Genomic DNA, 23,219 nt, shown 5'->3' on the forward strand with positions numbered 1-23,219 from the left:
ATCAAGCATGACTAGGTGCTTGTTAAAAATGCAGATCCTCAGGCCCTGCCCCAGACCTGCCCATTGAGACCCTTTAGGGATGAGGACCCCAAATCTACATTTTTAACAAGCATCCCAGGCACACTAAAGTTTGGAAATTATTGCATCCTTAATTTACAGAAGAGGAAATTAAGGAAACTGATTTGTGCAAAGTCACAGAGCTGGTGAATGGTGGAGACAGGACCAAACCCACACCCGCCTGAATCTGGCGTCCAGTTTTAACCATATTGTCTGTTATACTGGAAAAACTGATGCCCAGGCTGACTGTGTGTATTTAGCCACATATATCACTTTGTGTGTATTTCATGTGTCCACAAAGTTTGCTAGATTGGGAACTCTTAGGAAATCTTGGAAGGCAGTGAATGTGTTTTATTTCTCTCAGTATCTGTAGCATCCATTACCATGCCTGGCAACTGGAACGTCCTCAACAAAAGTCGTTTCAATTGCATTTCTACACATATATAATTATCCATTTCTACAATCATGTATATATAGATTACCTCTCATTTTCAGGTGGTATCTTGGAATAAGCTATAACAACTATAAATATTTCCACTGTCTTCACTGATTCAAACTTGTGCTCATGCCACTCTGTGGACACGGCTCTTGTCAAGAGCACCAGTGGCCTCCACGTGGCTGAACCTAATGATCAATTGTCAGTCCTTATCTTACCTGACGCCTTTGTAGCTTTGGACATAGGGCTTTCCTCCCTCCTGAAACTCTCTTCACTTGGCTCCATGATATTCCTTCTATCTCTCTGAATGCTGTCGCTCCTTTTTTCACTTTTTTTTTTCAATTTTTTTTTAGTGTGGGAAAATACACATAACATAGATTTTACTATCTTAACCTTTTCTAAGTGTACAGTTCAGTGATATTAAGCACATTCACATTATTGTGCAACCATCACCACCATCCATCTCCAGGGCTCTTTCATCTTGTAAAATTGAAACTCTGTATCCATTAAACAATAACTCCCCATTTTCCCCTTTCCCCAGCCCCTGGCAACCACCATTCTACTTTCTGTGTCTATGAATTTCACTACTCTAGATATCTCGTACAAGTGGAATCATACAGCATTTGTCTTTTTGCGACTGATTTATTTCACTCAGCATAAGGACCTCAAGGTCCCCACGTTGTAGCCTATTGCAGAATTTCCTTCCTTTTTATTTTACTTATTTTACTATTTTTTAAAATTTTATTTGTTTTTGGCTGCGTTGGGTCCTCGTTGCTGCGTGCGGGCTCTCTCTAGTTGCGGCGAGAGGGGCCTACTCTTCATTGCGGTGCGCGGGTTTCTCACTGCGGTGGCTTCTCCTGTTGCGGAGCACGGGCTCTAGGCGCGCAGGCTTCAGTAGTTGTGGATCGCAGGCTCCAGAGCGCAGGCTCAGCAGCTGTGGCGCACAGGCCTAGTTGCTCCACAGCATGTGGGATCTTCCCGGACCAGGGCTCGACCCCGTGTCCCCTGCATTGGCAGGCAGATTCCCAACCACTGAACCACCGGGGAAGCCCCCTTCCTTTTTAAACTTTTTTTTTTTTTTTTTTTTGTGGTACGTGGGCCTCCCACTGCTGCGGCCTCTCCCGTCGCGGAGCACAGGCTCCGGACGCGCAGGCCCAGCGGCCATGGCCCACGGGCCCAGCGGCATGCGGGATCCCCCTGGAACGGGGCACGAACCCACGTCCCCTGCATCGGCAGGCGGACTCCCAACCATTGCGCCACCAGGGAAGCCCCCTCCTTCCTTTTTAAATTTGAAAAATATTCCATTCTGTATATATACCACATTTTGCTTATCCATTCATCCATCAGTGGACACTGGGTTTTTTCCACATTTTAGCTATTGTGAATAACGCTCTGTGAACACGAGAGTACAAATACTTGTTCAAGACCCTGCTTTCAATTCTTTTGCGTGCATACCAGAAATGGAATTGCTGGATCGTATAGTAATTCTATTTTTAATTTTTTGAGGAACGGCCATACTGTTTTCTACAGTGGCTGTACTATTTTACATTCCCATCCACAGTGTACAATCATTCTAATTTCTCCACATCCTTGCCAACACTCGTTATTTTCTGTTTTTTTTTTTTATTAATAGTAGCCATCCTAGTGGGTGTAAGGCAGTACCTCAGTGTAGCATTTCCTTAATGATTAGTGATGTTGAGCATCTTTTCTTGTGCTTATTGGTCATTTGTATCTCTTCTTTGGAGAAACACCTGGATACTTCTTTTTTAACACCATCTTGCTGATTCTTCTTCATCTTCCAGACCTCTTAACCTTGCAGCGCCCAAGGTTGCCATCCTTGGACCTCTTCTCTTTCTACACCCACTTCCTTGGTGATCTCAAACAGCCCTATAGCTTTAAATACCATCCACCTGCTGAAGACTCTCAAATGGTATCTTCCTCAGACCTCATCCCTGGGCTAAGGCTGCCATTTCTAGCTGCCTACAGGATGGCTGCATTTAGATACCTAATATGCATCTCAAGCTTAACATGTCTAATGCTGAGCTCCTTATTCTTCCCCCAAACCTACTCCTTCCACAGTTTCCCCCATCTAGGTTAATGGCATCTCCCTCTTTGCATTGGTTCAAGGCAAAAACTCTTATTGTCATCTTTGACTTCTTGTTTTCTCACACCCCATCAACAAATCCCATCAGAGCTATCTTCAAAATATATACAGAACTTGGCCACTTCTGCTGCTACTACTCTAGTCCAAGTTAACATCATCTCCCACCTGTTTTATTGTTATGACCTCCTAACTGATCTTCCTGCTTCAGCCTTTCCCCTTCAGTTTGTCCTTCATCTGGCAGCAGAGTGACCTGCAAAACCCAGTGTCCGAACATGTCATTCTTCTGCTCAAAACCCTCCATATTGTCCCTAGCAAAAGCCAAATTCTTAACAATGCCCTATATAATCTCTTCCTTGTACGTGTACATATTAAGTACATTCCTGCCTCAAGGTTTTTGCACTCACTGGTCTCTGTGTAGACAGGGGTTCTTAACCTTTATTTCATGCTATGGACCCCTTTGGCAGCCTGTGATGCCTGTGGACTCCTGAGTATAATATCTTTAAATCCATAAAATAAGCTTCATAAATTATAAAGAAGGCCAACTATACTGAAATACAACTCTCAAAATATTTTTAAAATGTGTAGTATAGTAATGTATGTCTTTCTTATTAATTCATTAAATTACAAGAGCTAGCAGCCTAAGTTTGAAGTAGTGATGAGTGTCATGATAATTTAAGATATTTGCAACAACTATAATGTGATATGAAAATATCTGTGATTTCTACTGGCAACAATGTCACGGGTGCTGCTAATATCACTGTGATTTGCTGTCTGCATTCATAATCAAAGAACACGCCAAATTTTAACTAGTGAAAATTAAAATATAGTTTTTGTTTCCTGTCTAAGTTTGAGACCCCCTGAATTCTATACTCAGACCTCTGGAGGGAGGTGTCTATGACTCCAGGTTAAGAATCCCTAGCTTAGAATGCTCTTCCTCCATAAACTCTCACAGTTCATTCCTTCACCTCCTTTTACTCAAAAGCCACCTTCTCAGCCAGCTCTTCCCTGAGGACTCTATTTAAATTGCATCCTCACATTCCCTATCCCCCTTTCTACTTAAATTTTCTCCACAGCACTTACTCACCTTCAAATATAATATTTTTTTAACTTTTTAAAAAATCGTGTATTTCCTTTAACTAGAAAGTGAGTTGCATGAGAATACGCATTTTTGTCTGTCATGTTTGTGCTGTGTTCCTAGCACCCAGAACGATGCCTGGAATACAGAAGCCACTCAATAAATATTTGTTGAAAAAGATGAATGATTACATCTCCAAGGACACCATGTTTCTTCTCTTTTTTTTTTTTCTGTAAAAAGTTAATGAATGATTTGTGAAATTTTTAAGAAGGATTAAGGAGTTATAATTAGCTTTAATGCTATCATTCTATTTACATTTCCAAGGTTAACCTTAAACAGTAGCAGAGAGCTGTGGGAAGTCAAGGATTCTGATGGAGCGCCCAATCCTAAACAAGAAGTGTCTTCCAAGGACTCTTTAGGTGATCTGGATCGTACCCAAACTCAGGGGAGCACCTCAGAAACAAAGTGCTGCTCATAAAATTCTTTCTTGCCAATATAGCGATCAGGCTCCCATCCCTGATCAAACCAACAATACTAATACTTTTTATTTCTGGCAGTGTGGTAAAACGGAAAACACATAGGTCCTGGGGTCTGCTGGACTAGGTGCCAGTTCTGTCACCACTCGCTAGCTGTGTGACTGTTGGTAAGTTGCTAAACCTTTCTGAATAGGTAGCATGGTTTTTGTGAGGATGAAATGGGATGACTAACAGTCCACAGCACAGAGCAGGTGCCCTATAGATGGTCATCCACTCCCTCTTCCTCCTCTAGGTCATTTTATAACTGCTTGCCATGGGATCCTGATGGCTAAGAGGAGGAGCCTGTCCAGTCCTCTCCTGCATGTAAACCCTCTGCAACTAGACCCAACAAGAGCAGTCCCCTTGAACTGGGCCACTGTAAATTGGTACCTCCACTCTCACCTCATATGTGTGGCTACCATCTGGGTCTTGACCATGGAGGCCACAATCATTTACAGTTTTTTCTCCTGGCCTTCCCTTTTGCCCACACTGGGAGATCTTGTGTATGTCCCTCAGTTTCTCAGTGCTAAGAGCTTTCAGGGAGTGTATTCACACCCTTCCAAAATGTAGGCACCAGGAAAAAGTGCTAATGTGCACTGCGTACTCTGAGCCAGGCCCTGCTGTACACATATAGTGTGTATATGTGTGTGTGTGTACACACACACATACACACACACAGGGCCTCAGGAAGCCTCCAACTACCCCATTCTACGAAGGAGGAAAAAGAGACCCAGAGATGAATTCACTTGCCTACATGAAGCAGCCTCTGAACTGCAGAGCCAGGATTAGAGCCCAGGTATTTAACCATTTTGTTACCTGCTCACAACCTGCAACATCTGTTTCTAGGCACTGAGCTTGAGGTTGGGAAAATCCTACCAACTGACCACTAAATGCTAGAACAGGTCTAATTGGGAGATACCTAGACCCTCCGTCTTGCCAGACAAGCCTCCCCAGACTTTGTGAATGAAGGCCAAGGAAATGTTACACTGACTCTCTTTGAGCTCGTATTTCTTTCCTGTTGCAAAAGTGCTTATTTCAGCATCCATCATCTCCCTCTGTTGTGTAGACAATCCGCCCTGTCAGAGGATTTGTGCTGTTATTATGAGTTTGTTTATTATTAGATTTATTTCTCCTATAAGGAAATGTGTTCACAACATTCCACCGGGGAATCTTCTTAATTGTCACATAAATGTCATCTTATGTAAATTGAATATTTATCTTTCCACAGAAGGGGTGGAGGGGAAAGAAAGAATAAACAAACTTCAGTCTTGGAGAGGGAAGGTGGTTTCTGTCCCAGTTCACAGCTCACCCACGTGCCTTCAAAGCCAAAGGTGAGGTGAAGAAATTATTGGATCATCTTTGAGGGGCAGCCAAAAAGGAGGGGGAAGAAAAAGTTGGCAATGATGCTTTGAGGATATTGGGCCAGGCTCCCAGGTCTCCCCCCCCCAAACCCCGCCTGAGACCAGACCACCCCCTCCCTAGCTGGGAGCATCTGAGAAGGCTGCAGCTTGCCCCCCACTTCTCCCCATCCAGAAGGCCAGCCCTGCTCCTTCCTCGAGAGAAGGTGAGCACGGCGGGCGCAGCGGGTTGGGTGGGTGTGGCCCGCGGCTCCGGGAACGGACCCAAGGCCCCGCCACCGCCCAAGAGCCGCCCGACAGCCCGCCTGCCTGGCGAGCGCAAGCTCTTCTTCCAGAAACTGCGAGGATCCCAGCGCACTGTTTGTGCACCACAAGGTCAAGTCGGGAAGTGGAGCCGGAGGAGGAGGGGCGAGGAGGCGAAGGGTGGGGAGAGGGGCGCCCCGCTTCCTCGCCAAGTGCCAATCCTTGGAAGTTGCCCCTTGGTTTTTAACCCTTTAGGGGGACTGGGAAGGACGAGCAAGGGGGAGGTGGCCACCCCGGGGCAAACTCCTACCGGGCCCAGGACGTGCAGCCACCCACCCACCCATCACTGCGTTCCCTACCCCCCGGAAATGCGGGGCAGAGCTGGGCGCCAGGAGGCACTCGGGCGGGGGGAGGGGGCGACGAACCCGAGAGGGACCCTCTCTACGGACCGCCCCTCCTTCTTGAGGTCGCCCACAATTTCAAGTTTCCCCCGCCCGGCATGTTAGTTTCCATCTGCTGCGGGTGGGGGAGGAGAGCCGCGCCCCCTGCCCCAGACTCGCGCGCGCCCCTCCCCTCCGCTCCTGCCAGCACTTTCTGCTCACTTCTGGCGCTGCGAAACGCCACGCGATTTATTCGTTTCGCATTTTAAAACCAGCGATTCAGGATCAGGGCCTAGAGCGAGGGTCTTCCAGCGCTGGAACCCCGGGAGGCGGGGTGCTCAGTGCAAACCTCGTTCCCTCCGCGAGTGTCGCCTTCAGGCTGTTATTTGCAAAGAAACGTCTTTTTGACGCAGGGAGAAATGGCAAATTTTAAGTACGTCATTAATATGGCGCCAAAAGATTTTTTTAAGTATAAGCTTGCTTTTTTTTTTTTTTTTTAAGGTTGCGGGGGGCGCCGCCCGGGTCTGGGGCGCGAAGGGGGCGGGGTGTGAGCAGAAAGTGTGAGTGAGAGAGTGGAGGGGCGGGGTATGTGTGTGAGTGTGTGAAGTGTGAGCAGACCTGATGGGACTTGCACGGGCGCAGCCGCCGCTTGGGCCCGGCCCTGGGGACAGGGCGGGCTGGGGGCGCCCCAGAGCCCGTGGGGAGTCCAGGCCCGAGGTGCAGGCAAGAGGGCGGTCCGGCAGGGTACCCTCCCCCCGGAGGCCTGCAACGCTACCTGAACCCGCAGCTGAAGCCAAACAACTGGGCGGGGGGGTGGAGGGGCGAGGCGGGGGGTGTCAGGAGTGGAAATCCGAGTGAATAAGAAAAAAGTGGCTACTCCCCCTCCCTCGCTCCTCCCGCCCGCCCCCACCCCACCCCCACCCCAACACATTTTTTTTTTTTCTAAAGAGATCACAAGGAAGTCTTGGTTTAAAAAGAAACAGAAACATACACAGGGGGGTTGGTGAATGGTGCCGACCGCGGCCATCGCAGTTGGAGGCTATTTGGGGGGGGGGGTTAGAAGCGTCCATGGAGTTACTTTGCACCCACTCCTAGCGGCAAGGGCTTAGGTCTGGCGGGCTGACAGTCCCCGGCCGGGTGCGGTGCCGGGGACCCCACGGGCCCGGCCGCCTCCCTCGCCACGACCCCGGATGGATGCGCGCCCCCCGCCCGCCCGCGCCGGCCCCAGGAGCTCCGGGTTTCAGGAGCATCCTTCCCACGCCGGCCCCAGCCGCGGCGCGTAGCCGGGGGTAGCGGCCCTCGGAAGGGCACCGCGGAGCAAGGTAAGATCCGGCCCCCGGCGACTGGCCCTGCGCATCTCCACGGCGTTATTTTGTGTTTTTGCAACAGATCTCCAGCGCTCCTCGCTCCCTCGCGCGCTCTCTCTCTCTCTCTCTCTCTTGCTCGCTCGCTCCCTCTCTCTCCTGCTGGCTGCTTGTTCTAGGAAGCCAGCGCGCGGGGGGGGGGGGTGCCGATGCACAGCACAGGGGAGAGAGATTGCGCATGTTGGTCAGTCGTGTTTTAAAGAGTACATTGCGGGGAGGCTGAGAGGGGCGCATGCAACAACAACTTTTGGAAGGGTGAGCTTGGCGACCTTCTTTATTAATGACTGCGGCAAAGCGCCCCCGGGCCGGGGAGGGGGCGCGGGCGGGCGGGGGCGCGCCGGGGCTGCAACTTGCCCCGCGGGCTCTGGCAGGGCGGAGGGGCTGCGGCGGGAGACCTGTGCGGAGAGGAGGTCGCGCGGCCAGGGACGTGGGTTCGGAGGACCCGGGGCTATCTGCCCTCCTGTCTCCCCGAGTTTATTTTGTTGATACGCAGCACGTCCGGGCGCCGAACCGGGCTGAGCCGGTGCACATGACCCTGCGCTGGGCTCACGTGCAGCCGGTCCGGTCCCAGACACCTTCCGGGGGCCACCGCCTCCGCCCTGTCGCCCCCTCTCCGGGCTGGGTGCACGCGGGCTCTGCACGCGGGGGCAGCATGCTCAGCTCCCGGACGCGGAGGCTCTGCACAAATTAAGCACAGTTTTTTGGAGGGGCGGGGGATACCCTTTCCAGGTGAGTATGGAGGGTGCGCAGCCCCAGCGCGGGGGGCGCGGGCTGGGGGTCGGGGGCAGCCCCCCCTCCAGGGCTGCGCGGGAGTCCAGCGGGGGAGAAGCGCTGGGAGTGGAAATGTACCGGCGGCGGCCGGAGCGGCGGGTGCGCGCCCGCGGGGCGACGGCAGGGGGCGTGGCCCTTGTTTACCTTCTTCCAAGTCTGCCGGTTCGCGTCCCGCTCTGGGGACGGTTCTGCAGTCCCCTGCCGTCCGCCTCCACCCCTGAGCCCTGGGTAGTACCGGGAAGATGTAGGCAAGCGGCGGCCCGAGCCTGGGACTTACACACCTGACTCCCACATGAGTGACATTGCAGCCCCCGCCCCCACCAAGCACCGCTGCAGTCCCTCTCCCGGATCCCCGGCCCCGCCCCCGGCAGAGGCATCTTCCCGGCCTCACCTCCTTCCTCTCTCTCCCCTCTCTCCCTCCCTCCTTCCCACCCACTCGCCTGCGCCTGCGGAGCCGCTCCTGCCCGCCTCCTCCCCGCCTGGGTGCAGACTTGTGGCTCCCTCCGGTCCATTCCCGCTTATCCCTGGGCCCTGAGACACCCTCTTCTTCAGGCCAAGGGATGAGAGGGGGTCAGCTTGATGACTCGTAGCTTTAATGTCAGAAAAGGGGAATGTCTGCGAGACGAGCAGGAAGCCTTCGCTATAGCTTCTAGAGGCCCAGGACACCCACCCTTCCTACACACACACCATCCCCACACACACAGCTGCCACCCCCCAAGGGGCTCGGCCGCCCTCACCCGCTACGCCTAAGCCCTTTCTCCAGCCCCGGGGGCCAAGGCCACCTCCCGGCGCCACCCCCGGCCCGAACCGCTTCTTGCCCTTCCTTCGACTGGGCCGGAGCCCCCCGCAGCCACCTCCGGCTCCTCCTCCCGGCTCCCGCGGTCAGAATCACGCCGGCGCGCCTCCAGCCTGCTGTCCCCCGGACTGCCTTTAGGGGCAGGCTGGAGGCGCGCGCCACCCCCTCCCAATCCCCTTAACCTTTGCTGCCAGCCGGGACATTTTTCCTTAGCACCTTGAACGCAGATCTCCTGCCCTGGGCTACTGGGAACGTGAAGGACTGTGTTTCCCTTTTCTCGGTGCCAAGGGCAGGAAGGATCCGGCGCCTCTGGTCTCTGCAGACTCCCAAACCTTGCCCCGCGCTTAACATTCTCTCCCACTCCTTTACCCCACCCCCACCCCCGCCGCCCCCATCTACTGAGGGATTCCAAGACACAAAGTTTCATATAGGGTCTGAGTTTGTAGGGTGTCATCAGGAGGCGTCATGTTTGCACTCCGAGCTGAGGAGCTGAGTGGGCACGACTGACCTGCCACCTTGCCTTTGTTGCAAGGGGGAGGAGCCCTGAGCTTTGAGTCCAGACAAGCTGTGAGGATGTCCCTTTAACGTATGTTTGCAAACTGAGTGCTGGATCTGGGTGGTGGTAGGGCTGCCTGGCCCCTCCTGCCAGGGTGGCATTAACTCCCTCCCTTCACTGGTAAAATTCCCAGTAGGACATTTGGCAGAAGAGCTGGGCAGGGAGCTGCCAACCAGGCCTGGCCCTGTCTCCTGGGTTCCCAGGGTGCTGGCTTGTCCCCTACCCTGACTTCTTCTCCCACCTTAGGGCCCCAAGTGAAGGCACCATCCCTCCCATCCCATCTTCCTCAGGCGGGTTGGGACTCGCAAAGTGATCTAACAAGAAGGGAAGGAAAATAACAACAGAGTAACTGTAAGAGGAAGGAATGAGTAATAAAGCCGACCCAGGCAGGGAGGAGGGCTTTTATGTTTAAGAGATGCTATTTGCTTTTTAGGTCACAGGCTGCAAAAACAGTCTTTGATCCGAAGTGGGCGAATAATTTATTGAGAAAGTTTGCATGGTAGGGGAAAAAAGGGATGTTTGTTTGATCTGGAGGCCTCTCAGTTGTCCCAAGTGCTGTTGGCTGTTGTTTAGAGTGGAAAAGCATTTGGTTCCACAGCAAATGCCTCACCGAGGGAAGTCCTCGCCCCAGGCAGCAAGACTTGCAGTGAATGTTGGTTTTGAAATTGTTTAGCCAAGGGTCTCCCCAGCACTTTTGGAGTTGAAGTGTTTAAGGATAGAGTTGTTTGGGCTCGGGATGCAGCAAATGTGTCCAGAACATTTCCCATCCAACAGGCTTTTCCTTTCCCTAAATTGCCTGGCTAAACAGCCAATAACACTGATCCAAGAGGCTGTCAGAAATCTCCACTTAGCTTTCGTTGACAGGTGAGGTGGGACTGCTGGTCCCCAGCCCCCAAGTCCTTCCAGAATCATGAGATTAGGCTTTTGACACTGATTTCCACATCCTCAAGGTTGGGGGCAAGGTATTCTGGTTAATCAGTGTTCCAGTTAACAGGGAGGTACTTGTCTTATACCCAAGACCCAAGTCAGAGGCTTCCAGTCCAAATTCTTAACAGCTCATCCAGCAGGCTCTTCGTGGGCCTCACAGTTTTCCCTTTAGGTTCTCCAAGGGGAGGCCAAGTCAGAGTTATGAGGAGGGGGGGTACCCCTTGCTTGCCCTGTCCTCCACATAGGACCCTCACTATGTGTCTCAAAGATGAGGAACCCAGGGGCTTCCCTGGTGGCGCAGTGGTTGAGAGTCCGCCTGCCGATGCAGGGGACACGGGTTCGTGACCCGGTCCGGGAAGATCCCACATGCAGCGGAGCAGCTAGGCCCGTGAGCCATGGCCGCTGAGGCTGCGCGTCCGGAGCCTGTGCTCCGCAACGGGAGAGGCCACAACAGTGAGAGGCCCGCGTATGGCAAAAAACCAAAAAAAAAAAAGATGAGGAACCCAGGAAGATTCTCAGAAAACCTATAGGAATCTGGAATACCCCAGCCATACCTGGGAGTTGTAGGTCTGTGCCCTGTACACTGTACCCCCTGGGGGGGGAGGGGGGCAAGGTGCGCTATTTGGAGCCAGACAGTCTAGGTTTGAATGCTAGCTTTGCAGTCACCAGCTGTTTTAATTGCTCAGTGCCTCAGTTTCTTCATCTGCAATTGGGGTTAATAACAGTACCTGCCTCATGGTGGGTGTGTGGATTAAGCGATATATTGCACAAAGAAGACTATGCACAAAGCCAGGCCTGTGGTAAGCACTTGATTAGTATTAGCCATTCTTACTGTTATTATGAATAACCTGGATAGGACCCAAATGCAGCTGACCTTTGATCTCTCCCCTTTAGGCTAGGCCAGAGAGCCAGCTCCCTTCTCTGAAGAAGGGATCAGAAGGACCCTGCAGTTGCCAATGGGCAGCCATCCATGGGAGCGAGTGGACTGAGCTTTGCCCTCTCTGAGGTGGAGGGTAGGGTGCGAAGGTGCTGAAGGACAAAGTAGACAAAGCCCCTTTCTGTCTCCCAGGATCCCCTTGGTATGTCCCCAGAACTGGGTCTGGAGGGTGGGTGTGGACAGTGTGTTCTAGGGGAGCTGGGTGCCCCCTGGGACACTTGGAATTGCAGGTGGGCAATGATGGGTGTTGGAGGAGGGTTAGGCTCCCCCGTGATTGGAGAAGTAAGTTTGAGCATCTGTGTGTACCAAATCATTTTTGTCATGGCAGTTACTGTCCCTGAGAAGGCATCAAAGTTAATGAGAGATAGGAAAGAGTGGGGCTCTGACCCCCGTTTAAAATGGTTTAAGAGTGTGCAGCTCTTGTTTTCTGAATGTCTGGCCTTCCCGACACAAGCAGGCTCTGAGGACAGGTTTTCCAGCCGAAATATGATTAAATTGTATTAGCATCTTATTACATACACGCCTTAGTGGTCTGCCTCAGACAGGGAGAGTTTTTGTTTCTCTTCGGAAGATTGTGTCTGGAATGGTAAATTGCCTGCTTGAAAGCCTCCCCACCCCCCTTTTTTTAAGGAGGAAGACGAAATCCTGCTGTGTATGGTGGCAAGCTGGGTAGGCCTGGTGGCCCCCAGAGAGGAGAGGCCAGAGGCCAGGTTGGGGTGTTTTAACTGCCTAGGGAGCTGCTGCAGTAGCAGGCCTGAAAGGCCCACTGTTTCCAGGGTCAGCTGGAAGGGCGTTAATGGAGGCCCAGGGTGTTTGAGTTTATTTGTGGAGAGGTCTTTAAAAGGGGGCGGGCGTTGGGCATTGGTGTTTCAAGTCCAGACCCGAGGCCCCCACTAAGACCAATGGCTAGTGTTGCCAAGAAAACATCTACCACCAAATTGCTGCCCTATTACTGAGTTGACATTGATCGTTAGCCAGGAGCCCAACCAAATACAGCCTCCTGGAAAATGTGTGAGGTTAAGACAGGGAAGGCGGGCTATGCAAACGGGACGAAATCTTGGGCTGGGGTGTTTGCTCCCGCAAGCTGCGAGCAGGCCAGCTGGGCTGTGTGGTCCCACACTTCTAGAGGGAGGCGACAAGAACACACTCGGCACTCCATGTGTACCAAGTCCCTGTTATGTGCCGGGGCGCCAGCAGGGATCCAAACAGTTGCGCTTTTTACTCTCGTGGAACGTATATTCCCAAGGAGAAGGACATTCAACAAGTAGCTCAACAAACACAAATTGTGATGGGTGCTCTGAAGAAGCTGACTGATTGGGTGGTGGGCTTTCTGTAGATAAGGCAGCTGGCATAGACCTCTGTGACGTTTAAGCCGAAACTTGAAGGATGAAAAGTCAGACGTGCCTAGGCTGCGTAGACCATTCCAGGCAGAGAGCACACCTGTGCACAGGTCTTGACTCATGGACTGTTTGGTTTGTTTCGGGAAATGAAAGGAGGCCAGTTTGGCTGGGAAGTGGTGGGGATGGGGGCGGTGGTCAGTATGTGGTAGGCAGGGGTAAGATCACGTAGGGTCTTATGGTCAGAAGCTTGAGTTTTGCCCTTTGAGCAGCAGGAAACCTTTGAAAGATTTTAAATAGGGCATGACATGACCTGATTTATGCTTTTTGAAAATCATTGTGGCTGCTGTGTGGATCTTGGATTATGAGGGAGCCATAGCGGAAGTTGGAAGATGAATGAGGAGTCCCGCAAGAGATGAGACTGGCTTGGACCAGTATGGTAGCAGTAGAGATAGGGGAAATGTGGGTGGATTCTCACTGTATCCTGGAGGGAGCGCCCACTGGACTTGCAAGCGTTGGCGGTGGGGCGGAGGAGGCTGTGGGCTGCTGCTCATTGAGGGAACTCAAAGAGGGGACCCGAAGGAGAGCCGTGTGTGTCTCCGTGCTGGGGATGGTGTGGGAGTGCAAGTGCACTGGTGGCAATGGCAGGAAACGGGGACACTTTCTTTCCCAGAGTCTTCTCTGTAGGTAAGATTTCAGGAGCACTTTCTGCCCCTAAAAGCAAGTGCCTTGTGACCCTGAGGTATTTTCCCAGAGCAGACCTTGCTTTGGGAGAGGTTGGGGGAGGCAGTGGAAAAGGAGAACCAGAGGCCAAGACCGTGTCTTGGCACTCCCATCCCCCACCTGCATGTATAGCCCTGGGTTTCAGCTTTGGTAAAAGAGTCCTCCCTGTCTCCTTTGCTGGGTTGGAGAGGGCCTTCATGGGGCAAAAGGCTATGCCGCAGGGGGAGCCCAGGCCTCATCTGGGGCTTCATTAACCACTGACAGTAGAGGCTCACCTGAGGCAGGGAGGCCTTTGGAACAGACTTGGTTGAAAGGAAGGAAGCAAAGCAGTGGTTTCCCGCTGAAGCCTAGTTATTATTCCAGTTAAGCCACCGCAGAATCTGCTCCCTTAATAACACCCTGCTAAGGAGGACTCTGGGGTGTTTCACGGAGGGCAGGTTGGACGGGCGGCTGGCTGAGGGTGGGTGCAGGTCTGCACGCCGACGGGGCACTCTGGTCCTAGGCAGTGAGAAGGTCATTGGCAGTCAAGAGGTCCTGTTGTAGGGGACCTTGCTTACTGTACAGGCTCACTGCCTCGCTGAGGAGGCCTTCAGGTGGGCACTGGTTAGGAGGACTGTCCACCTGGCCCGAGTCCGCTGTGGAATTAAGAACCAGCACTCATACGGAGTGCCAGCCACCGTGCTAAGGGCTTTATACTGCTCTCATTTACTCACCAGCTGATTCTGGCCCACAGATGTGTTTAGTTTGGCCCTCTCAACGTGTTTTAAAAATCTGAATCAGTTGCCAACATTTTAAGTTCAGGAGATTTATGTAAAATTCCAGATCCAGTTTGTGTCCTTTGGGAGGTGTGTCTTTTCCAAGGTCCCTGGTCTAGTGAGGGGTGCAGGTAGGATTTGAACTTGGCCTCCCTGAATCCAGTGCTCCTGCTTTATATGCTATGAGAGAGCCTGGCTTGCAAGTGCCCCTTTTCTGGAAATGAAGAGCAATGCAATTCATGTAGAGGATTGCAGGAGAAAACAGGTGGGTGCACTTAGAGCACCTCTCCCCCTGCTCCTGCTCTACCTGTGAAAGGGCTGGGTTGGCAAGATGTAGGCTAGAGTCAAGAGTTCTGTTAAAGTCACCTCATCACACTCAGACCCCGGAGGATAGCAAGGATGGGCAGCTGTGGGCGGTGGAGCATTATTGCCCCATTCAGTGTATGACCTGAGCCACTGGGCTGCTTGCACTCTGCTGCACAGAGGCAGGGTAGCCTAAAGGTCAAGAACATGGTCTCCTGAGTCAGACCTCTGACGAGCACTGTGATCTTGGGCAAGTAAGTCACTTAACCTCTGAGCTTCATTTTCCTCAGCTGCAAAAGGGAAGCAGCCATCAGGCCCACCAGCACCAAAGGGCTGTTCTGAGGCCTCAGTGAGCTCCCTGTGTACCAGGACGCACCCCCTCCCCAAGCGATGGGTGCTTAGCAGTTTTAGCTCTTGTTCCTGCCTCCTTGGCGTCCATGCTACCACCAGGCATCCCTCCATACCCCCACACTCTCTAGAGAGCACTTTGCCTGCACCTTTGGAGCTGGGCAGCAAGCAGTGCTAGTGAACCTTCCTGTCATCCTGATCCTGCTACTGGGGACACAGGGGTGGAGAGGAGCTCCTGGCTAAGGTCAAGTATGAGGCAGGAGGGTACTTCTGAATAGCTCAGAGTTCTGAGTAGTCACACCCCACCTTAGAGAGCCAATGCTCCCTGGTCTCTGCAGGGCCACAGTCAAATAAGGTGACCCCCAGGCTTGGGCATGAGCAGACTTGGGATGACAGCAGGTGGCAAATGGGATTCCGAGTGGGGGTGGGGAGCCTGGCTGGCCTGCAGCTGGGACGGGCAGCGGGGCTTTTTCCCTACTGACACTGGCTCCTTGTCCTTTGCTGTGGACAGTGAGGCAGCCCAGGGTCTAGACTGACAGGAACACGGTGGAAAGCACTCTGGGCCCTGAGCCTCAGGTCTCTTCTCACGTTAGGACTCGGCCACTGACTAGCTGTGAGACCCGGGGCAGGTTAACAAGCCACTCAGTGTGCTCCCCTCCAAGAGGGGATAAGAGCAGGCTCTGCCACCCAGGACTCTGCAGGATTAGAGGAAATAGTGGGTGGGAAAGCACTTCCAAGAGGCAGGAGCTGACAAGAGCACAAAGGCAGCTCAGTGTGGGCTCAGGGATCAGACCACGTGGATTCAAATCCCAGTTCAGCCAGTTACTAGCAGGACAAGGCACTGAGCCTCCTCTGTAAAAGAAGCTAATAGCTCACAGCTCCGCAGGTTGTTAGGACCTGAGATAGCACGGGTAGGGGAAAGAGCTCAGTATGGAAGAGCTGCCCTTCCTACCTCGAAGTTAAATACTGTAGTGGAGAGAAAGTTGGTTTTTTCTTTTATCTGCAGAAGGACATTGAGGGGAGGGAGGGCAGCCCAGCCCAGCCCATTCACCCTGGGCCTGGTGTGGCTCAGGGACCCAGCTTGCAGCCTCCCTGCCCCCACCCCATTTCCACACCCCTCTGGCTGCCGCTCTCAGTATGTGCCCTCAGTGCTGTCTGGACTGGCTTGTCCCTCAACTCCGATAACCTGATCCTCCTGGAAGAGTCAGTCTTGTTTCCTGTGCCCTCCCTCCTCAGCACCCAGCAGGGTACCACTTGTAACTTGCAGGTGAGAGTGGATTCTTCGGTGGGCCTGAGTTTCCTTGAGTGGAAGCTGGCAGTGGGCAGGTCCTGGTCTCTGTTCATTCTGGGGCTGCTGACCCCCCTTGCCCTCCCTCGTCTTTGACCAGACTCTCTGTTGTCTGAGGCTCTGGGCTTAGGAGGTGGGAGATGCCGCCCCCTCTCCCAGCCCCAGGGCCCATGTAGGTGGGCGGGGGGAGGGCGAGGCTGATGAGGAGAAGGCTAGGGCACCACCTTGTTCTCAGTCTTTCTCTGCAGTGGGGTGAGTGTGGGGAGGAAGGTTATTGGGCAATTTTCTGAGAGACTGAGGATTTCCCAAGCCGCCTGTGAGTATAATGGGGCCTGCCTTTCATTGCAGATGGAAGAGAAGAGGCGAAAATACTCCATCAGCAGCGACAACTCTGACACCACCGACAGTAAGGCCTTCCATCTGGGGCTCCTACCGGGAAAGTGTTTGCATAATTATCAGGCCCACAGGCCCAGATCGGGGGACACTGCCCCATGGTCTCAATGTTGATGAAAGCATAAATCAGGCCAGGTCCCTCTGCTCCTAAGAAAATCCCCACACCACTATGGCCTCCAGGGCCTTGCTGTCCTCTTTACTCTACTCCCCTTTACCCTCTAGCTCTCAGCCCCATGTGTTTTGCTCTGGTTGGAACAGATCAACTCCCCTCTGGGCCTTTGCCTGTGCTGTTCTTGGCTGCTAGGAACACACCCCTCTCCCTCTGGCCCTGCCGTTGAGTCAGGGCCCTGTAGAAGTGTCCACACAACAGATAAAAAACCTGTCACTCTTCATTATAGTGACCTGATAAGTATCATTTCCTAACCAAGTATCATTTCCTTATTAAGGTAAGCTCCTTGATAAGAGGAGTCATGTCTTGCTGACTGCTGTATCCAGCTAGATCGGGCACATAATAGGTGATCAGTAAATATTTGCGGAAAAAATTAATGAAGGAGTCTGACCTTCCTGGGATCTTGGCAACAGAACCTCAGGGTAGACTTGTGTGGGGGCTGGGTGTGCCAGCCCTGGATATGGGGGGGGCACTGTTACAGAGAAAATGGGGCTTAGGGAGCCCCTTCTGAAATACGGAGGCGAAAAGGGAGGTTTGTGTCAGGTGAGGGCTTTTTTCTGGTACTAGAAGGCAGCTCTTCTTAGATGCCCTAAGAACCTGGGCCTGCATGAGCCAGTCGGAGTAAAGAGTTCCATTCTGCCCTGTGTAGGAGAGACACTCTGCCAGGAAGATCCCACTTAGCGGTGTCCTCTGGTGAAAGCCCAGGCTGAGGAAGAGCCTGCGCTGCCAGGGAGGCCAGGCCTGGAGCCCTGCAATTGTAGACCTTAGTTTGTTCACGTACGTGGTGAGCAACTGGGACTGGGGAGATCTCCAAGGCCCCTTAGAGCTCCCGGAGTTCTCTAATCCCCCGGAGCCTGAGGACACATGCACCAGAATGAGAAATCAGGTCCCAGCCCCTTCTCTCCCTCCAGGTTTCACTCAGTGTCCTTTGGGGTCTGTTTACTCAGCTTGGCTCTGGTGTCTGACCTGGCCCGCTGTTCCTCCCTGCAGCAGTAGATCACAGCGTCCGGCCCTTTGTGGCTGCAGTCACGCTGCCTGTGGCCTGTTTCAGTAGAGCCAAGAAGAACTGCATCCTCTGCTTCTAACTTTATTTCAGGCAAAGGAACCCTTCAGGGCCAGGCGCCCGCAAGGGAGAGCATCTGGGCAGCTGAGCCCTGTTTCTGCATTGGAGTTGGGCCAGGCTGAGGCATCCTCCCTTTTCACCAGTCCCCACCACTACCCATCCGTAGCTGCTGCTCCTTTGACCCGTAGGAGTGGGGGCCAACCTGAGTGTAGTCCAGAGAGGGCCTCTAGACCCTAGTGATGTAATAGGTAATCTTAATCAAGGCAGCGCTGTGTGCCAGGGACCGTGCCAAGACTTTACAGGCATGATATCATTTAATTCTCACAACAACTCTTTGAAGATAGTTATTCTCTGCCCCCATTTTATAGAAAAGCAAGCTGAGGCTCAGAGAGACTAAGTCATTCGTCCAGGGTGAGGAGCTAGTAAGCGGCTGAGCCAGGGCTCCAGGTTAGTCTGTGGGTCTACTTCAGAGCAGCAATCTTCCCACTACCTTGTCTCGCCTCTGCATACCCACTGGGCATCATCCCAGAGTGTCTAATCAGCAGTGGGGGTGGAGAGTGGCCACAGAAGGCTTATTATAGCCTCCTTCACCAAGGAGGAAGCAGAGGACCAGAGAGGGCAAGGGATTTGCCATGGATCACACAGGAAGCTCATACTGAGTCCTTGTCCAAACTGCCTTTCACCTCCCAGGCGTCTTCTGGCTGGTGGGTAGAGGAGGCATCATGTCCCCATTCATTGTTGGAAAGGCCCAGAGCAGGGACAGTCCACCAGGTGCTCACAGAGGTCTCCGCCTCCTGAACATTCAAGCCAGAGCTTTCCTGACAGACCTCCTTTCCTTGGACGTGGGTGGGTGGTGTTCCTGGCCTTCCAGGGGCCCCTCATGGGCTGTGCTCTCTCTGCAGGTCACGCTACATCTGCATCAAGATGCTCCAAACTGCCCAGCAGCACCAAATCAGGCTGGCCCCGGCAGAACGAAAAGAAACCCTCAGAGGTGGGTAGTGACAGGTATCCTGGAGAAAGATGAAACAGAGGTGGAAAGGAGAGGGAGGGATGTATGGGGGAAGTGCAGGTATATGGGGTGGAGAGGATTCCTGGCAGAGGGTGCAGTCATTGCAGAACAAGACCAGTATGGCTGAGTAGAGTGGATGGGAGGAAGGGGTGGGGGAGCCAGTTCTCATAACCTTGTAGGTTGTTGTAAAGATGTTCCTATTGATCTGAGTGAGAGGAGAAGCCTTTCAAGGATCATAAGCAGGGTAATTATATAGTCTGCTGTTCTAATGAAAGGTCCCACTGGCTGCTGTGAGGAGAAGGGAATATGAGGGGCAAGGGTGGGAGTGGGGAGGATTCTTTGGCAGTGGTCCAGGAGAGAAATGATGGTGGCTTAGAGCTGAGTGATGGCAGTAGAGTAAGAAACAGTAGGATCTGGGACATTCTGGAGGTTGAGCCAAGGGTGACAGGATTTGCTGATGTAGGGATGAAGGGTGGAGTCCTCAAAGTCATCCAGTTAGGTCATTCACTCCTTATTATGCCCATTTCACATGCATCTGCCCTTTAAGCCTTCCTTACTTTGACGCTGTTTCTTGGGACAGGTAGAGGTACTTATGGCCTCTGGAGCTGTGGAGAAGAGCTTTGGGGGTGGGTAGACAAATGGACATGCGATCCTGCCTCTGCAGCCCCTGAAAAATTGCATCCTAGAGCCTCATCGCTCCCTCTTAGGTCTTTAATGCGTGGCACTGGGCACAGAAGAGACCCTTGGCACAAATGAGGCTGCCAGAGCATTGAGTACCCAAGAAGGGGGTTGCTTTTGAATCTGACCCTTAACAGAGAGATTGTCTGCAGCCCACAGAGTAGCCAGGCACTGGGCTAGACACTACTTTTTTAACCCTCTTGTTATAATAAGGAAATTGAGGATCCTAAGGTTATACAGCCAAGATGTGAGGTTCTTGGGGCCAACCACGCCAAGGGTGGGAAGGCTTAGAGTTCTGGGGCAGAGCACTTGGCCCGGGTTGAGGGAGGATATCTTTGTTCTGAGCCTGGCAACCTCCTCTCCCCTCCCTCACTGCAGGGGCCATCCTGGAGCTGCTATCATTAGCCAGTCCCTAGAGGGGGTCTTCCGAAAAACCTTGCATTTGAAAAAGGACTCCCCGCCTCCTCCGGGAGCTGGCCTACCCTGGGGCTCTCCTTTTGTGGGGCTGGGGGTGGGGACACCTTTGAGACCTGAAACCTCCCATTCCCATCCCCCAACCTAGTATCCTCCCTTGGCCCTATAGGGGAGTGGTGGAGATGGAAGGAAATATCTCCAGGAATGCAGTCAGAACTGGAATGAAAGCAGGGGGTGAGGTGGGCATGGGAGGATGCTGTTCTTGAGGCTCTTGGCACCTCCTGGTCTAGCCCTGCTCAGTGGGAGGAAGGCATGTGCTCATGTGCACTGGGAAGTAGGATGCAGAGTGTGCTAGGGCCCTGGGAGTCCCTGGGACCACCCCTCCACCCGTCTGCCCCCACCCCCATCTTGAGAGCTGCAGGGGCTCCCAATTACTACTAGGGTTGGATTAGTAAAACAATAGCCATCTTTTGTGCCTTCCTGGTCCTGGAAGGCAGGAATTGTTCTGCCTGTTTGGGAGCTGAGGAACCTGCCTCTCAGAATCCCACCTGCCCCCTGCTTTCAGGGGCTATTCAGATTGGAGAAAAGAGGGGAAGTTCTGGGGAGGCCCTGGGGCTGGCTTAATCCCTTCCCCTGACTCCCCCTTCTAGCCCCAGTGGGAGGCAGGGCCTCCTCTCAGGGCGGAGATCCCTGGGGCAGTGCTGCCATCTACACCGGGGATAGGCAGGCAGGCTGGGGGGAAACAGGTGTCAGGCAAAGGCTGAGGGGAAAGGGTGATTTGCATGGGGCTGAAAATTCCCCTGCCTCTTGGGTTTTCCAGCGCAGGGCCTTTGAACCTTTCCCCACCTAAAAATAGAGTCAAACCATTGCAAGGGTGTTGATCCCCAGCCATGCTGGGGACTGGCCATGCACGGCCCTGGGTTCAAACCCAGGAGCCTCTGCAGGGGGCTCTGAGGCCTGACTGGAGACACCCGCCCTCAAGTCTTAGGCTCCAGGCGAGCTGAGGAAGTCTTCCCCGCCTTGAACTGTCGCCAAGGACAGGCTTTTCCTCCCACAGCAGGCTGGAGAGCAGCCTGCGAGGTTTCCCTCGTCCCCTAAGTGAGGAGGCTGAGCCATAGCCGGCATAAATTCCAAGTTATCGTGGGGCAGAGAGGAAACCATCAATGAAAGCTTCCAAATTATTTGGCTCATGAGAAGGCGGAGATGAAAGCGAGGATTTGGCGGCAGATAACGTTTGCAGTAAATCTCTTCACTGGGCTGTCCCTTCTCTTTCTGTGCATGGGCTGGAGAGAAAGGCCTTTATAATCTGCTGGAGCTGGGGGCCGAGGGCTACGGACACCTGGTGAAAGGGCATCTGGAGTCCCTTCTGCTCAGTCCCCAGAGTAAGAAGCCGGTGGGGTCGTTTTCAGGCTGCTCACACGGTCTGCTCCCAGTCTGGCCCAAGTTCCCAGCCTCAATGCTTGCAAGTTGACGTGTGTGGCGCAGGAGTCCCTTCATGGTGGCTGCAGAGCCACGGGACCCATGGTTTACTTCGTCTGCTCATCTGTGAAGGTGGACATTGATGGGTGGCGATTCGAGGATTAGGAGTATTTGGCATAGCAGCAGCACTGGCACGTAGAGAAGCCACCAGCTATGGAAAGAGCTGGGGTTGGGTTTAGGCGACACTGGCAGGGCTGCCCCTGAAATGACCTGTGCACTCTGAGGGTGCGGATCAAGGAGCACGCTATACACCAGAGGGAGGTGCCCCAGGCTGGAACAAAGTGATCTGACCAGGAGTCAGGACCCTGGACAGGGCCAAAGCCTTGAGGCCCAGCTTCCCTTCTGGCCCTTAACCAGTGGGTGGCCTCCCTCATCCTGAGTGAAAGGGGACTGCAGGCCTCAGTACTGGGGGCTGAAAGAACAGGCCCTGGGATTCCTGGGAGGCTGGGTTAGGATTTTTGGTGGGAGTACACTAAGTCTGAAGTTGGCCCCAGGATCCCGTTTGGCAGTGGAGGGGAAAGGTGGGGCTGACCCCAAGCACACAGGCTGCTGCCTTCCTCTGCTCTGCCTGCCAGCGGGATCCCAACAAAGCTGAGATCTGTCCCTCGGGGCTTAAGTCGGCCAGGCTAGTCCTGAAGGGGAGGAAGGGATTAGCCTGGTTGGGGAGGTGATCTTAGTGCATAAACCGTGCTGAGGCCTTGGCTTTCTGGCCTGGCCTGTCTCACCAAATAGCATGAACATCACTTAGTGGGTCGTATCTGTGAGAGCCTTACAGAGCTCACAGACCAGAGATTATTTTTTTAAATACCAATTTCAGACCCCCAACCCTTATCATTCCCAAGAATTCTGACTTAAATGTTCTGGAGTAGGGCCCCAGGTACCTGTACTTTTTAAAAGCCCTCCTGCTGGAAGCCAGGCTTAAGAACTACTGCCATAGGGTAGGAATAAAGACGCAGACGTAGAGAACGGACTTGACACAGCGGGGGAAGGGGAAGCTGGGACGAAGTGAGAGAGTGGCATGGACATATATACACTACCAAACGTAAAACGGATAGCTAGTGGGAAGCAGCCGCATAGCACAGGGAGATCAGCTCCGTGCTTTGTGACCACCTAGAGGGGTGGGATAGGGAGGGTGGGAGGGAGGCTCAAGAGGGAGAGGATATGGGGATACATGTGTACATATAGCTGATTCACTTTGTTGTACAGCAGAAACGAATGCAACATTGTAAAGCAATTATACTGCAATAAAGATATTTTTAAAAAAATAAATAAATAAGGGCTACTGCCACAGACCTTTTCCCCTGATCTGCTAAGACAGGAGTTTCTGGCTTGGTCCTCCCTGGAAGTTGAGGGAGGAAGGGAAGGCCTTCCAGCCTGGGTCCGTGACCTAAACAAAGGCTGGGAGTGTGGGTGGGAGCATCCCGCAGCTCACCCCTTCTCCCAAAGCAGCCAGGGGACTGAAGGTTTCTGCCAAGCCCTCTGCCTGGCATAGGTGGGAAGGGCAGTTTGAGAAGAGACCCGGAGGCCATCCTGTGGTTTGGAGGCTGCTGTTTGAAGCTGTATCTTCCTCAGGCCTGGGGCAGAGAGGCAGATGGAGGGGCAGTCTGAGAAGCGAGGGTTTCCCCTAGGCAGGCTGTCTTGAGGTAGAAAGCTGAAAGCTGTGTTTTCAGGAAGTCAGAGTCCCCAGAAGTCAGCCAGTGGGCGGGGACATAGGTCCTTAGGACCCTAGGACTAGTGATAG

General features: G+C 53.2%; 1 protein-coding gene and 1 long non-coding RNA gene across 15 annotated transcripts in view; one reads left to right on the forward strand and one right to left on the reverse strand.

Annotated features, from left to right (window-relative positions):
• The first annotated feature begins 5,836 nt into the window (after window positions 1–5,836).
• The window catches only part of JADE2 (jade family PHD finger 2), a 51,627-nt gene continuing 34,244 nt past the window's right edge, over window positions 5,837–23,219 (forward strand). For 2 of the 14 annotated variants that reach the window (XM_060296228.2, XM_060296226.2), the window contains exons 1-3: window positions 7,533–7,787; window positions 16,622–16,679; window positions 18,801–18,889. In XM_060296228.2, the coding sequence (XP_060152211.1) occupies window positions 16,622–16,679; window positions 18,801–18,889 (147 nt within the window). In that variant the 5' untranslated portion in view covers window positions 7,533–7,787. Of the gene's footprint in view, window positions 5,921–7,179; window positions 7,491–7,528; window positions 7,788–7,880; window positions 8,262–11,223; window positions 11,383–11,476; window positions 11,662–16,119; window positions 16,253–16,621; window positions 16,680–18,800; window positions 18,890–23,219 lie in introns of those variants that run through there. The other 12 variants (XM_030869597.3, XM_030869599.3, XM_060296224.2 and 9 more) reach the window with 12 other exon arrangements.
• LOC138842624 (uncharacterized) lies at window positions 7,792–9,198 on the reverse strand. Its single transcript, XR_011377334.1, has 4 exons — window positions 9,041–9,198; window positions 8,744–8,918; window positions 8,448–8,527; window positions 7,792–8,210 (listed from the first exon to the last, which is right to left on the reverse strand). It is a non-coding gene; the product is annotated as an uncharacterized lncRNA (long non-coding RNA).

This window comes from Globicephala melas, chromosome 3, assembly GCF_963455315.2.
Source record: "Globicephala melas chromosome 3, mGloMel1.2, whole genome shotgun sequence".
Taxonomy (NCBI): Eukaryota; Metazoa; Chordata; class Mammalia; order Artiodactyla; family Delphinidae; genus Globicephala; species Globicephala melas.